Genomic DNA, 15,551 nt, shown 5'->3' with positions numbered 1-15,551 from the left:
TTCTCCAAGATGGTTTTTTTAAAAAATATATCACTATTTTTTGTTTTTAACTTCATCTGTTGCTCAAAAGTTTATGCAAAATATGATTTAATTCAACCTACCTTAAAGGTATTACTTTAGTAAGAGATCTAACACATGACTTGTCATATAAATAGTATAATATTAATTATGCATATGTGTTGAGATATAAACTCTCGAATGAATGATTTGGGTACTATCCAAAAAGTATGATCTCATTAACCGCAAAATATAAATAATGCCACTACATGTAGAATCAATAAGAAAGAATCCCTTCAAAATAAAATTAATGATAATAAGATAAGGTCCCATGAGCCATGAGGAATTATTTTATTTTTTTTAGTACAAGCCATGAGGAATTAAGATAACTTCAAGTCACGTTTAACAACAAAAGATATCACATACAGTAAAACCAAACCTGTGTCAACTGTTAATAGCCGAATTAAAATGAGAATTTAGGTATACACTGAACTGCAGGATTCATTACGGAAATAAAATGTGATTTGCACTTTCATGCTTGCTTGAACAATCGAAATAAATCAAGTTTACAATGATTTTTTAGAAAAGGGAAGATCTCGAATGTCTCAAATTTCCTCTATGTTGCCTTCAATCCGAAAGTTTTGAAAGCTCAACTCACCTTATTGAGCCTTCACTAATTGATGAAACACTACAAACACCTGTTGATGTTGCAAGCGGCAAATCTTTGTAGCAGGCTACCAACTCCTTGGAAGTCTGCAAATCGACTTGAACGGTTTCCCAAACTTTCTTTTTAGGGTTCAAGACGTCATCTGGCAAACCTTCGAACCCTGGGACTGTCACTCTTTCACCAACAATGGCGTCTGGGGGAGGTTCAACCAACTCAACCTAAGCAAGCAACATCCATGTGAAACTTTCAAAACTTATCACTTATTTTGAAATTGCCATGGTTAGAAATTGCCATGGTGATGAACTAGAGCATTGTACAAAGTTCACATAGGTCTGTAGTGATGGTAGCACCAAAACTGGTTGCGGGAAACATTGCTAGCAGTTACTTCAAAACTAGTTTGGAATTTATTAGAAAAATTCAATGCATCCACATATTAACCATGATAAAATTTGCCCATGAGTGATGATGATCACAAACAACGCTCTTTCAAAAATTCAGTTTACTACGAATGCCAACAAACCAGTTGGGATTCCTTTTTTTCTTCTTTGTCTCTACTGTAACCAAAAATTAGTCCCAGCGTTTTTGTATTTTTTAGGAGTCCTAACATTTTTGAAACACCAAGCCTTCGAGAAGAAAAGATCAAGGCATGCCAAAACGAATCGCATGATCTCCTCGACCAGTTTCAGTGAAAATAGACATCCAAACCCAATAAACGATGAGAAGATAAAAATTTGATGAAATGAACGCGAGGCAATAAGTAATGGTTGCTAATATCAATTTCTTACCTTTGTATGATCACTGTTAGAAGCCGCAAGGACCATAGCTTGAGATTTTATGCCCCTCATGGCTGCAGGCTTCAGGTTACAGAGAACGCATACCTTCCGATTCTAAGAAAAATCATTCTTTCAATTTGTGAGTCGATTAAGAATATTACTCGTTAGAGTGCTGGTATATTCCATGTTGAACATATAAAACAAGATGTGATAACAGAGAAATAGGGAACCTGCATCTCTTCAAGGGGAATATACTTGACCAAGCCACTAACAACAGTGCGAGGCTGGGGTTCACCAACATCAATCTCTTCGACATATAAAGAATCTGCATCAGGATGTTTCTGAGCCTTTACAATGAGACCAACACGAATATCCAGTCTACTTATGGAAACTTCTGTTTCAGCAGGAGATGAAACCTTAGGTTTTGCATCAGCTGATTTTTTTGGCTGATCCTTCTTTGTTTTCCCATCTATAAAGAACAAAAAAGGCTGTAATTGAGCAATTACCAACTTCTTCTTTTCCTCTATCAGGGAGTTGACTTCCACATCAAATACGAGCACAAATAAAATGTATTCTGTGAAGCATCTAACCAATGCTATTTCAACTATTTCTTTAGTTGAAAGATTTAGGGTGAGTTTGGATATAAAAGCTCTAGCTTAAAAAAGCACTTTAAATCCAACTTTTTAAAAAGTTTTCGTTAAAATTGCAGAAGCGGTTTTGGCGTTCGGATAAAAGTTGAAAAGTGCTTCTATTTTTATTTTTAAAAAGTAGAAGCAAAAACCAAAAGCTAGAAATTCTAGCTCAAAGAAAACACTTAAAAGATGTTTTTTTATAACAATTTTTTGAAAATTTTCAAAAATATCACTCCTATGTACATCAGTAGCCAGTTACTTTATACTCACTGAAGTACTAGTAGGAAAAGCTTCGATGTAGTCACCACTAATTTTAGCACTCTAGTGATGAGAAACATGTCAACTGACACATTCATTTTCCAATCATCTTACAGCCCATCAAGCTTATATTAATTTAGTGTAGCTTGATTTCTAAAAAAATAACTTTATTTCAAGTTCATGGAACTTCTTCCTTGTTATGTGTAATAAACCAAATCCTTATTTGAAAAAAGCATAATTTAAGTCGTGATTAAATAGTTGTTAATTAAGCATTCTTAATGAATCGGTTAATTGAGGATCAGCATGTGGCGATCCACCGACCAATCTAATTCAGATTATCTTATCCCAAGTAATCCAACTAGACGAATTAAGATTGTGACACGAGTCAGATAAGATAAAGTTCAGTTCTTCTAAACTAGTCCGGATCCAGCCTATAAATAGGAGTCGATTTCATTGGTTTTCTTCACCGATTTCCCTCAGCTTCTCTCTCGAGTTCTAGCCATATACCTTAGGTTTTCTAGTCAGTTCTAAGCAGTGTTTTCAAAAGCGCGCTATAGCGTGCTACGTAGCCCGCTATAGCGCACTTTTCATGCCGAGCGCTATATAGCGCTCGGTCCTTAGCGGTTTGCTTCAATAACGCACGCTATTTGTGGGCGAGGCGCGCCTAGAAGCAAATAGCGTGCGCTATTGCGCTTTTCTGGTGATAGCCCACGCTTTTTGGGCCTAAAAATAAAAGCCCATAAATTCATTTATTTGACCTACAACTTGTACATCCAAGCCGATTCCCACGTCCAAGCCCTAGAACCGATTCAGAAGTCCTCACGCGAAGAAAACTTAGAGCCGATTCAGAATTGAAACTTTCTGGAGCTGATTTCAGAGGTAAAGATGAACCCTAGATCCGATTATTTTTAGATTATGTCGTTTTAGTTGTAAGACTTTCTAAATTATTATGATTTCATAACTAATTATCTCACCTATTTACTTATATAAGCATATTTCTATTTTTTAATTAAATAATTGACGTGCACGAATAACTTACGCTATGCGCTGCGCTATTTACGCTACGCTATCACAGGATAAAAACGCTACAGACCAACGCTACGCCTTTTAAAACACTGGTTCTAAGGCAGTTTAGAGTTGAGGAACTTCGAAGGCTTGAGGAGGGGTCACCATCAGATCGTGACGTCATCAGCGGACTGACGACGGACACAGGTATAACCCTAAAGCCTTCAGTAGTGAGTTAAGGAGCATGTTTAGTAATTTTGGATCTGGTATGATAGTAATTTCAGTATGTTGGTATTGTTTAGGTTCACACGAGTAGACTTTGGTCAGATTGTTTAGTGACGTATGTGATGTATTGTCTGAGATATCCAAGCGTAGTATACACACTTATATGTTGCATTCTTATCCGTTGCATCATACATGATTTACTGTTTTGATAATATTATGCATGACATATCACGTTGGACCTGATATCTTTGAGATATACCTCGTTTGTTGGGGTCGCTTAGCCCTGTTCTGTATTGTGGACGGTTGGATATCGAGAGTTACAGTGTCCGACGGAACAAACGAGCTCTGATGACCTTGGACATTGTAGGTCCACCTGTTGTTGATGTGTGGGAGTCAAAACATGCCTAGGATAGATCAGAGACTGCACATTCATGCGCCTCTAGAATGAGCATGAGATTCTAGACTTGATACTGGATATCCGAGCATATTGCATTTGCATGCATTATATCGGTTTGTATACTCGTACATTCTTCTATTGGGCGATTGTCGCTCACGTCTTTATTTTCATTTTGGACACCACATTCCATGGGGCAGGTCTTAGGTTGGACGGATCGGATGACCAAGGCAGTGGTTAGAACAGTTGAGTTCTCGGTGGTGATCCGGTTGAAGTTGTTTGGCTTCTCGTATTCTCATGCAGGATTGTGATTATTGTTGTGAATGTATTAATGTTTAAGACTGAGATTATCATCTGTGTTTTCATTTGGGGTTGTAAAAGTACTAAGTTCTTTTCGTTGTTTATTTGTTGTTAAGTTTAATTATGCATGTTTAATAGGGTACCCGCAGTCCTGAACCAAAAAACTCAACTTCATCATGGGACCTACTATAACACATCATTTACAACTCAAAACAAAATTTTTATAACTTCTCTCCACAATCCTAAACCCAACAACTAACTTTTTTGAGGGTCCCACTAATCAATTCTATAAATATTATATAATTATTATTATTACCTACATTTAAATTTAAATTTTATTTTATAATAAAATAAAATTAATTTTAATTAAAATTAAAAAATGCTAAATACGTTAAAAAAATTAATAAAAAATAATAATCAATTGCATGCGGCCCATGCCCCATGCATTTCAGATTTCAAGGGGTGCGCCAACCACAAGTAAATTTTAAAAATATATATATATATATTTTTTAATTAAAAATTGAATGCTGAAGCTGGCGTCCTATTTTCGACGCCAACTTCAGCTTCGGAATCAGAACCTGCAGGCTGCAACGCGGGCAGCCTGCAGGTTCAACTTTTTTTTTTTTGAAAAAAGTTAGCGTTGCGGTTACCCTTAGTCTATTTAGTGGTGACTCGGGCAAGGGCGCTACATTATGTATAGATAAAAATGGATGTTTCAGCGGTTCAGTGTAAAACAATTGACTTTTGAAGACTTTGTGTATCAGGAGCATTGTTTGGGATCTTAAGACTTCCCATATTCCATTTCATCCATTTTGGATGGGAATGGTCATTCTCACTTCTCATTTCTATTTTTATATATGCAAATCTTTTCTATATTTAGATTTTAAATTTAAACTAATATTAACTTATATGATTATAATTATAATACTATATATTATAAAATATATTTAAATATAAAATATATTTAAATATAAAATATATTTAAATAATTATAATATTATTTTATTATTATATTAATAATAATTTTTTAATATTAATTATTAGTATTATGATTTATTTATTTCCTATTATTATTATTATTTATAAAAGTATTAAAATATATATTATTATTATTTATTTATTATAAATATATAATTAATATTTAATACTATTTTGAAAATAATAATTAATTATTATTTATTTATTATTATTATTAAAAATATTATAATTAAAATAAAATAATAATAATTATCGTAAAAATATAAATTTAGAATAGTTAAACTATATAATGATAATTTTATAATAATTAATACATCATCAATCATAATAATAATATATAATATAATAAAAAACGTATAAATAATTATTATTTTGATATATGTAGTTAAAATATGATTTTATTATTAAAAATAATTTCATTCATTTCTTTTTCATATTTACTGGTACCAATCGTTGGAATGGAATATAACTACCATTTCATTCTCAATCTGATTTCATTCCAAAGTTGATTTTATTCCTACCTTATTCCTTTCCAACGTACCAATCATGCCCTTAAAGCCTCTTCATTAGTAATATCCAACTCTAAGCCCTAAGCAGGACTCTAAACATGGTAAAACCCAAAATAAACCATTGCATGCACTATATTCTCTGCAACTTTTCATTCCTTTTCCTTTCAGATTCTAAATCTCTCTGCGAACGTCTTCTAACCTCGTATCCTATCACATTTTTTCCTCATCCCGAAACAATGTCTTATCATTTGCTAATGGGCAATAACCGAGAAAAAGCACCCAATAGGGTCTTTTTAAGGTTATCCTGAGCTGCTAGAAGTTGCATGATAGCTAAGCTAGAATCGAAGAGTATGTCATCAATATCTTTTGGCAGCATAAATATTCTAATGAACTCAATTATTTAAGCATGAGTTGGTGTGTTATTTTGTCTCATGTCGGTTGGGTAAATAGTCTGGGAGTTTAATATATAAACAAAGGTAAACCTCCCCTGGTGCTAGCTTTTGGGGTTGAGTTAGGTCCGAGTCCATTTTCTTAACATGGTATAAGAGTCCAGGCCCACCGTTATGTGTTGAACCGCCCATAAATGGGCTACCCGTCACATAGTTGGACTACCCGTTAATGTCTCCACACTCCAATCGTTTCATTCCTGGGCGCGAGAGAGGTGTGTTGGTGTGTTAATTGTGTCCCACATCGGTTGAGTATATATCCTGGGAGCCCAATATATAGACAAAGACAAACCTTCCCCCTTGAGCTAGTTTTTGGGTTTGAGTTAGGTCCAAGTCTCATTTCTTTTACATGGTATCAGAGACCTAGGTTCCACCGTTATGTGTTGGACGTCCCATATTGGATCATCCGTCCCATAGTTGAGTCACCCGTTACTGTCTTCACGCTCCAATTGTTTCATTACTGGGCATGAGAGGGGTGTGTTGGTGTTAGTTTGTCTTACATCGGTTGGGTAAATAGTCTGGGAGTTTAATATATAGACAAAGGTAAACCTCCCTCCTAAAGCTAGCTTTTGGGGTTGAGTTAGGTCTAATTCCATTTTCTTAACACATGCATCGTACCAAGCCGATGGAGCTTTATTGAAAGGGAGAAGAGAAATGTTGCCACATGAAAAATTACATGCATCCTCAATATAGCAGAATAAGGGATTCAACCTCAATCAGAAGTCCTTGATTTTAATTTGTTACATTAAGGAGAAATTCATGTTCACTTCTCTTCTCCCCCGTCAAATTTAATAAATGCATTAAACCATATCTTTGAATTCTTCTCGCTAATATCAAATAGCACTAACATACACGATGAACTATTTTTAGAAAGCAGGATTGACAGACATTTTTCTTCAAAACAGACACCTCTCCTCTTCAAAAATGTTTCCTAATTAAAATGTCCCTACCATAAAATGCACAAGACATCAAAGGCATGTCTAATAATTCGCAAGCAATAACTGCACTCTAAGATGATTATTACATGGAATATAAGAAATAATACACCAAATGTGGTACTTTGAATAAAATGTTCCGCATGACCCTTATATAATGTCACGAGCTACTTTGAAAGATAATTCTAGAATTTATACTGGCAAGTCATTGATGCACAAATCCATATCAAACAATGTACCATTTGTTCTCTGCCTGTCATCGATGGACAACAACAGCCAACACAAGCAAAAAAATCCAAGCTCATCACAATATGAGGAGCTCTTTCTCTCTACTCATGATGGTGATGGCACCACCACTGGTAAAGGCAGTGCTTGAGTGGTTTGGAATTTGTGATGATTTAAGGTTTAAATTGAGGGTGGTATTTGCGGGTGAGAATTAGGCAAGAAAGAAACAACGAGAATTTAACAAACTGAAACATTCGTCTTTCCTGTGTTTGTATCAGTCAATACTATTAATTCCACCCGCGTAACACTCACATAAGTAGGTGGGTTAGGGTAACTAGAATTATAATTTTTTAAAAGAATATTTGGATATTCCTTTTCCAGTATAGAAAAGGTTGCGTGCTGATGTTTCAACATAATAAACTAGGAAGAAACAATTTGTTATGCATCATATTCATCAAATACAATTGCTAGAAACAGAGATGAAAACAAAACAAAAAAATAAAAAGTTCATTTACCACATTTGCAGTGCACCACATAGAAAACTGGTTACAGAGCACCTCATTTCCAGAAAATAACACAAAAAATTAAACAATAACAGATGAAAGTGCAGATGTTAAACAGTTAAAGAGAAAACAAAACATTTTTTGGTCTACAGAGAGAGCCAAGGAGCAATACAGGGTAGTTAAATTAATCAAAAAAAGAGAGAGAGAACGAGCATAACCTGATATCTTTGTTTCCTTAAGTTTTTCAGATATTTTCTTAGCTTCAGCATCTGCCCTCAAAATCCTTTCAGCTTGACTTCCAGAAAATTTCTCTCTATAGAACTCTACTTCCTCGTCTTTCTGCACATTACATGTGGGCGGAGTCATATATAGGCAGGTAACAAAACATGATGATTACTTCAGCTACACTGATTCATAAAACATGCTGGCAAAACAAAGTGACAAAAATGAATAATACCAGTTCTCTGAACAAAGGTGCTGGGGTTCCAATTCTATGACCTGTAGGTAGAATCTCCCAGGGTCTTTTAATTTTTCCAATGTCACCCTTTTCGTCAGAAAGTGAAACTTGCCCTTCAAGAGGTAAATTCAGCTGTTTAAGCACCTACAGTCATGGAAGTAAATGTATCACAACATGAATAGATTTGTTTCTGCGTGACAATGCAGCTCATCTGGAGATTGAAAAAGTAGCTGGGCCAAATTACCTCAAGGGAAAATGATGGTATAAAAGGTTCTAAAAGACATGCAAGAAGATACACCAATCCAGCCGCAGTTTTCATCACCACGGAGCAGGAAGGTCGATCCTCTTTGTAAAGCTTCCAGAATTGGCTTTCCTACATGGTAAAATGCCAATACAATAAGTCGGATGTATCAACATGAGAGCCATCATAGGTTTAATAGCTATGTAGCATGGGTACTCCAAAAATTTTATTTTTGGAGTACCGGGTACGGGTACGACACGCGGATACGCGTGTCGGATACGGCAAAACCCGTGTCGTTGACCTTTTTCAAGTTTGACCAGTTGGGTACGGCTTGGGTACGGCATGGGTACGTTTTCCGGGTACGTTTGGGCTAAATCGCAAAAAAATAAAAGTTTTAAGGGTTCAATTGAAAAATTAGAAATGTATGAGGACTACTTAATAAATTTATTAATATGAATTGGGCTTAAAAGCCCTAAGTCATCGATTCTTTCTTCGGTTCGTCAGTTCTCCTTTCTCTGCTTCTCATCGTCTTCTGCATGGATACAGACCTTGAAGTTTTCTATCTTTAGGATTTTTAACTTTTAATATTATATTTTTAATCATAGCCTTATCCTAGCCGTATCGTGTCTTATATTTTCAAAATTTCCCGTATCGCCGTACCCGTATCGTATCTGATCCCAGATACGATACCCGTACCCGTATTCATGCAACATAGTCCATTAGCCATGGCAGAAATAAAATCAGGACCTCATTTGAAAAAAAATTAATAATAACCTCATAAACCTTTGCATAATGAAAATATATTGTTAGCATAGAAAATATTATTATCTTTAAAGCATTTCACAGGCATATACTTGTAAATAAGCATTTCCTTCACCAGAAATTGTCATGGCAATCTTCAACCCTTGTTTTAATTTCACCTGAATCAAAATGATTAAAATGTAAAGCATTGCAGCATAAGGTCCTTCAAAAGTTCGAGTGAAAATTACGTAATAGCATAATTAACAGCAACATATTTTGATTACCTTCTCCATAGCTTCTATATACTGATCTATATAATTACTAATTCTTTCTCCCAGTGCCATGGACAATGGATGAGAATCTGCATCAGGAGCATCAGGAATGATGGAACCATATCCGGAACCTGATGTAATAAAAAATATTAAAAAGGTTGGCTGGTTCCCTCAAAAAATTTCAAAAGTTAAACAATCATAATGATACCATCTACATAATAGTAATGAAAGCTTTAAGGCACACATTCAAACACTGATACTCTGTTAACTGATTTGACTCTAAAAAATTTTCCAAGGTTTTTTTTTGGTTATCTAACAAAACGAGATTCAAAAGGAAACTTAGAAGAGGCATTTTCCGTGTATTGATTCTTAATAGATTGCAACATTTTATTGTCAACCAAGAAAATGAAATGCTCGCACCAGAGGGAAAAGGGCAAAAGACTGCGACAATTTGAAATTTCTTCCACTCTCTGAGCACTAACACGCCGATAATTTATATAAGAAATTCGTGGATGATAAAGTGACGCTCCCCAAAAGATTCAAGACTTCTGTTATGGCCACAAGTAAAATAACAGGAACTAATTTATATAATGTCAGATAGTAAAAGACTCAACTGGATACCACTCCTACTAAGAGAATCAAAAATAAAAAAAAATAACAAAGAATACTCCCTAAGCCTCCATACATAAGTCTTTAAGAAATCAACCGAGTCTGAGCTATAATTGATACATAGTCTTCAACAAATCAACTAGGTATTTCCCAATGAGAGCACAATCTCAATGTTCTGAAAGAAATAAGATAAGTGACCTGGATCCTTCGCGATGAAACTCAAAACTCTATTAACATAATTTCCAAGATTATTCAACAGCTCACTGTTTAACTTTGCTTGCAAGTCACCCCAGGTAAACAACGTATCGGATACCTGTCAATGGAAAATAAAGCATCCAGTCATCCATTGAATAGGACATGCTGTCACGGTACTTCAAGTACAAAGGCATACCTCTGGTCTATTTGTCAGCAAATAATACCTCCACACCTCCACGGGGATGTTGGTGTCTTTTGCATCATTCCCAAACACTCCAATCCCCTTGCTCTTGGAAAATTTTCCTACACAAAAGACATGAAACAGTCCAACAAGAGTGAATATTTATAGGAGACTTTAAATTGAGGGTATATCCATCACAGTCCCAAGAAAATATACATTTTATATTTGATCCACTAGCTAAATAACCTGATTCATAATTCAAGTATTCTGTAACACTAATGGTTTTCATCAAAGTCCAGTTTTCACCCGTTCCAAGAAGTGTAGAAGGGAACATCACCTGAAAGGTAACGATAGAATAAACAAAGCAATATTACAACAACAAAAAAAACAAAACATACTGTACTAACCCTGTTAACAAAGGATTGCCACAAAATAACCAGGTAGCTGAAATTATTATAAATGAAGAAGTAAACTTCCAAAAAGCTATCACCTCTCCCTACCAAGAGGTCCACACTCATAAAAGAAAACAAAGAAAAACTCGCATCCATGGTTCATTTATACTCCAAATTGTTGAACAATGATTCTCATGGATTTTATGGATTTCTGGTTCTACAGAATCACCATCAAATAACTATCTGCCCAAAATAGGGTGTTACACCCACATGCGGTTACAGGCACCTGAACAGCTTTAATATACCAAGTTTCACAATAATAGTATAACAAACTGTCAAGATGCTGAAAACAAAATGTACGAGTGGATTAGAGATTGTGCAATCTGTTTGCAAAATCTGAACCCTATTACCAACAAAAGGAGCTATTGGCTTAGAATTTTAATATAATATGGGAACTTTAATGTCATCAATATATACATCTACCTTGAATCACCACTTCTCTGTTCAATACCCAAAATAGTTTTCTTCTATCTAAAAACATATTAAAAGCCTGGTCCAATCCTTCGAAAAGCATTTCATTTCACATGCCTAGACTGCCTACACTTTGCCAGAGCACTCAAGTTCAACAGTTTGTCTTGTGATGGAACTAGGCCTCGGTCTAAAATCCTGCATTCACAGTTTATATACAATTGCCAAGAACTCTTTTTCTTATATTTTGTCAAACGCAATTCAAACTAAAGAATTTTCACAAATACTTTGTAGAAGCTCCTAACAAATAAACCCTTCCGTGTATAAGTAATTTAAGCTATATTGCAGTTATGTCTGCTGACACTTTATTGGTGCCCGGATGATAATCATTAGCAGCAGTGACATCAGTTATAATCTAAAGAGAGGAAAATCACCAACTAAAGGCATGTTCAGCAGTTCTAAATATGGAAAGAGGAAATATCACCAAATAACATGCATGCCAGTTTGGCTACAAACAAACCAGTTACCAGCTACCAAGAGAACAATCATGAAAACCTTGAATAAAAACATTAAGAAAAATTAAAATAGATCCTGCAAAAGACAATGGATCTCTGATTATGTTTTGCTACACATCACACCATTCTATGCATCAGATATTACTCAAAACAGCATGACTTAAACTCGTGTATGCTTACAGTATGAAATGGCACATTATCCTTGCCCATAAATTGATACAGTTCAACATTTTCAGGATTCTTCCACCATTGCTCCCACTCAGTTGTATGACATGCTGTGATTGAAACATATCCAATTGGCGCATCAAACCACACATAGAAAACCTAATCATTAAAACATAATATGTTATGCGACAATAATGGGCATTTTCAATATCGATATCTATTCCAAGGTAATTTAAACACAGGGCCTTGTACTTAAACAGCAACTCTTCTCAACTAAACTCACCTTATCCTTAAATTTCTCAAGTGGAACAGGAACACCCCATTTCAAATCTCTTGTAATACATCGCGACCTCAACCCTTCTCTGAGCCAAGCATGTGTTGCTTGGATAGCATTCTGGCTCCACCCTCCAGCAACGGACGTGTTGCCAATGTACTCTTCTAACTTGTCCTTCAGCAAAGGAAGCTCAAGGAACAAGTGATCTGTATCTCGAATATGTGGAGTACTGCGACAAACCTGTACATGAAGCAGGCTCAGATTTTTTTATTCTACCCACTGCAACTGCTGAACTGCTTAACATTAATTCTACATTCATTCAGTTACTTTTCCTTGTTAGAAGTTTGTGTAAAACTTGCATCACAATGCAATTAAGGAAAAGTGAATTGAAGGACAACTCAGTGTCACCAAATCGTTGGTCCAAGTCAATGACATGAGTCCTAGGTAACAGTTTCATTAGCACACCTTGCATTTTGGATCTAGAAGTTCCGTCGGATTTAATAGCTTTCCACACTTTTCACATTGATCTCCGCGAGCAGATTCATAGCCACAACTCGGAGTTGGACAACCACCCTCTACAAGCCGATCAGCCAAGAATTTTTTACAAGTCTCACAATAGAGCTGCATGAAGAGATCGTTATAAATGAACTTCTAGATGATGTCAATTGGTTATAGAACAGATTATTACAATTAATTATCCCATGAAGCACAGGAACCGAGAGCAAAAGATAACCATAAAATCCCACAGTTAAAAAAAAAATCAGGAATTATCATGCACCTGCTGCATTGTGTTTTCAGAGAGCCAATTATTTTCCAAGAGCTTCTTGAAAATTTCTTGACAAACTTCAGTCTGCTGCGGACTTGAGGTGCGCCCAAACTCATCAAAATTTATATCAAACCATTCATACACCGCTTTATGAATAAAATGATATCTGAGATTAAAAAAAAACAGCGAAAGCAAAATTAGAATATATTGCTTATGGGTCAAATGAAGCACAGTTCCATATGCAGGCACGTTAATTCATCACGAGATTTTTCTTTCGTCGCAATGATGCACAATTTTTTACAAGAAGGCAAATGATAAGTCAGTTTTCAATCAGGATGGCTGACTTTAATCTCAACACAATTGTTTGCAACCAGAAATTCTTATGTGCAATGGTGACGGCGTATAAGGTTGATCTTTGTCAGCGAAAGAAATGAATCAATTATTGGCACCATCTTTTATATAATTAATATGGATAGTGGGTATGAAAATGCCGTTGTATAAGGAAGCATCGGAGTCCAATGTCATCTGGACTTGAAACTCAAATTGGCAACAACTATTTGAAAAGGCCACAAACACATTAATTAAAAAATCATAAAATATCATCAAATATTAACATCACCTAACAGAAAAAATGTCTTTACATTCAAACAAGAGCATTCTTCAATCACTAATGATAAATATTGAAACAAATCCCCTTTATTCATGAAAAAGAAAAACTAAGTGATCATCAAATTCATAAACCCAGGAAAAATAAAAAAGAATCAAGAAATATCCTAAAGCCACATATAACAGTCAACTAATTTTTAAACATGAGTAGTTCAGAATGACAAAATTACTTGTCACAAATTTCTTTGGGAGAACACCCTTCCTCCATTGCCTTGGTCTCCGTTGCTGTTCCATACTCATCCGTACCACAAATATATAAAGTGTTATACCCTCTAATTCGGCAGTACCTTGCAAACACATCAGCACTCAACACACCTGTTGAGAAAATAAAATGAAAAAAAGAGTCTCTAAATGCACGGAAACATTTGTTTGCAAGCATAACTGCGTACAAAAAATGAGTTTCTCTGAACACAAATATATAAATAAATAAATAAAATTAGAAATAGGGGGAGGGGGAGGGGGAGGAGAGAGACATGACGATAGAAGAATGGAATCCAATTAATTGAGATTCTGACTAAAGTATGTGGTAAATTAAGGTGACTCTGATCCTACTTTAAGACTTCAATATATTGGCAACAAACATCATGTGAACATCTTCATAGCATACCCAGCATTACCGCGATTCAGTAATTGAAAAACACCGATTTAAAGACATGCGCAGCTAAGATGCTTGCACATCGGGAAGGAAATATATATATATATATATATATATATATTCAATTTTCCAGACAGGTTCCTCCGATGCACATAATTGATACATACCAGAGCTTGCTAAAAATACCAGCTGAAATCTAAATAATTTTGGCAGGAATATTTAAATACGAATTCCAAAGCTTCAAACTTTTCCATACCAACATAATTCACCAGATACATAGCAGAGCTTGCAAATATTAAAAACATGCACAGTGAAATTGTAACAATTACATCCGATGATGTTGCCAAGGTGAGGAACGTTGTTGACGTAAGGCAAGGCGCTAGTGATGAGTACGTTTCGCTTGCCAGGTAAAGGCAGCTTCGCGGCGGCGGCGGCGGCGGCGGCGGCGGTGGCGGGATGATCGCCCATATCCGGATATTGCGGGCTTCACGCAGTGGAAATATGAAAAAGTGAGAGGAGGCAGCAGCCTATAGCAGTAACAAAACTTAACTATTGGGTTTAGGGTTTGAAATCTTAGGGATAATGCCCATTTTCGTCCATATTGTTTGTGACTTATCCCAAAATAGTCCATGACTTATCGAGCCGTTTAAATGATTCTTCGTATTTTATTAGTTTTTCGCATTTGGTCTATCCCGAACGTTAAATTTTTACGGTGATAAAAGCTCGGGGAAAAATCCCGGTTCAATCCTAAATGTTTGGACACGTTCCCGGTTCAGTCCTAAATGTTTGGACGTTCCTGGTTTGGTCCTAAATGTTTCTCAAAAGTTCCCGGTTCAGTCCTAAATGTTTATACGTTCCCGGTTTGGTCCTAAATGTTTCCCAAAAGTTTCCGATTCAGTCTTAAATATTTTTACATTGCCGATTTCGTGCCAAATATTTCTCAAAAGTTTTCGGTTTGATCCTTCCAACTACTCGTGTGTTAAAACTAACACCGCGTAGTGTTATATCATTTATGATTGAGTTTTATATTATTTATTATATATTTAACATTAAACAAGTTGTAAATAAAACACAAATTTTTTAGAGTTTTTATCCAAATTTAAATCAATTTTACACAATGTTCAAAATGAAAATATTAAATTCATGATGCTACAAAATAAAAACTTA

General features: G+C 35.3%; 1 protein-coding gene across 1 annotated transcript; it reads right to left on the bottom strand.

Annotated features, from left to right (window-relative positions):
- Nucleotides 1-425: 425 nt before the first annotated feature.
- On the bottom strand, nucleotides 426-14,941 carry LOC140874040 (probable methionine--tRNA ligase). Its single transcript, XM_073277321.1, has 17 exons — nucleotides 14,714-14,941; nucleotides 13,960-14,104; nucleotides 13,136-13,289; nucleotides 12,823-12,978; nucleotides 12,367-12,597; nucleotides 12,099-12,242; nucleotides 10,790-10,880; nucleotides 10,559-10,665; nucleotides 10,366-10,480; nucleotides 9,571-9,689; nucleotides 9,400-9,465; nucleotides 8,549-8,677; nucleotides 8,305-8,448; nucleotides 8,066-8,186; nucleotides 1,668-1,906; nucleotides 1,450-1,551; nucleotides 426-882 (listed from the first exon to the last, which is right to left on the bottom strand). Exons 1-17 carry the CDS (start codon nucleotides 14,850-14,852, stop codon nucleotides 652-654), a joined length of 2,433 nt encoding a protein of 810 aa, XP_073133422.1. The 5' UTR covers nucleotides 14,853-14,941; the 3' UTR covers nucleotides 426-651.
- Nucleotides 14,942-15,551: the final 610 nt, after the last annotated feature.

This window comes from Henckelia pumila, chromosome 1, assembly GCF_033568475.1.
Source record: "Henckelia pumila isolate YLH828 chromosome 1, ASM3356847v2, whole genome shotgun sequence".
Classification (NCBI taxonomy): domain Eukaryota; kingdom Viridiplantae; phylum Streptophyta; class Magnoliopsida; order Lamiales; family Gesneriaceae; genus Henckelia; species Henckelia pumila.
Note: the sequence above shows the minus strand (reverse complement) of the source record. Positions and strands in the feature narration are given on the sequence as shown.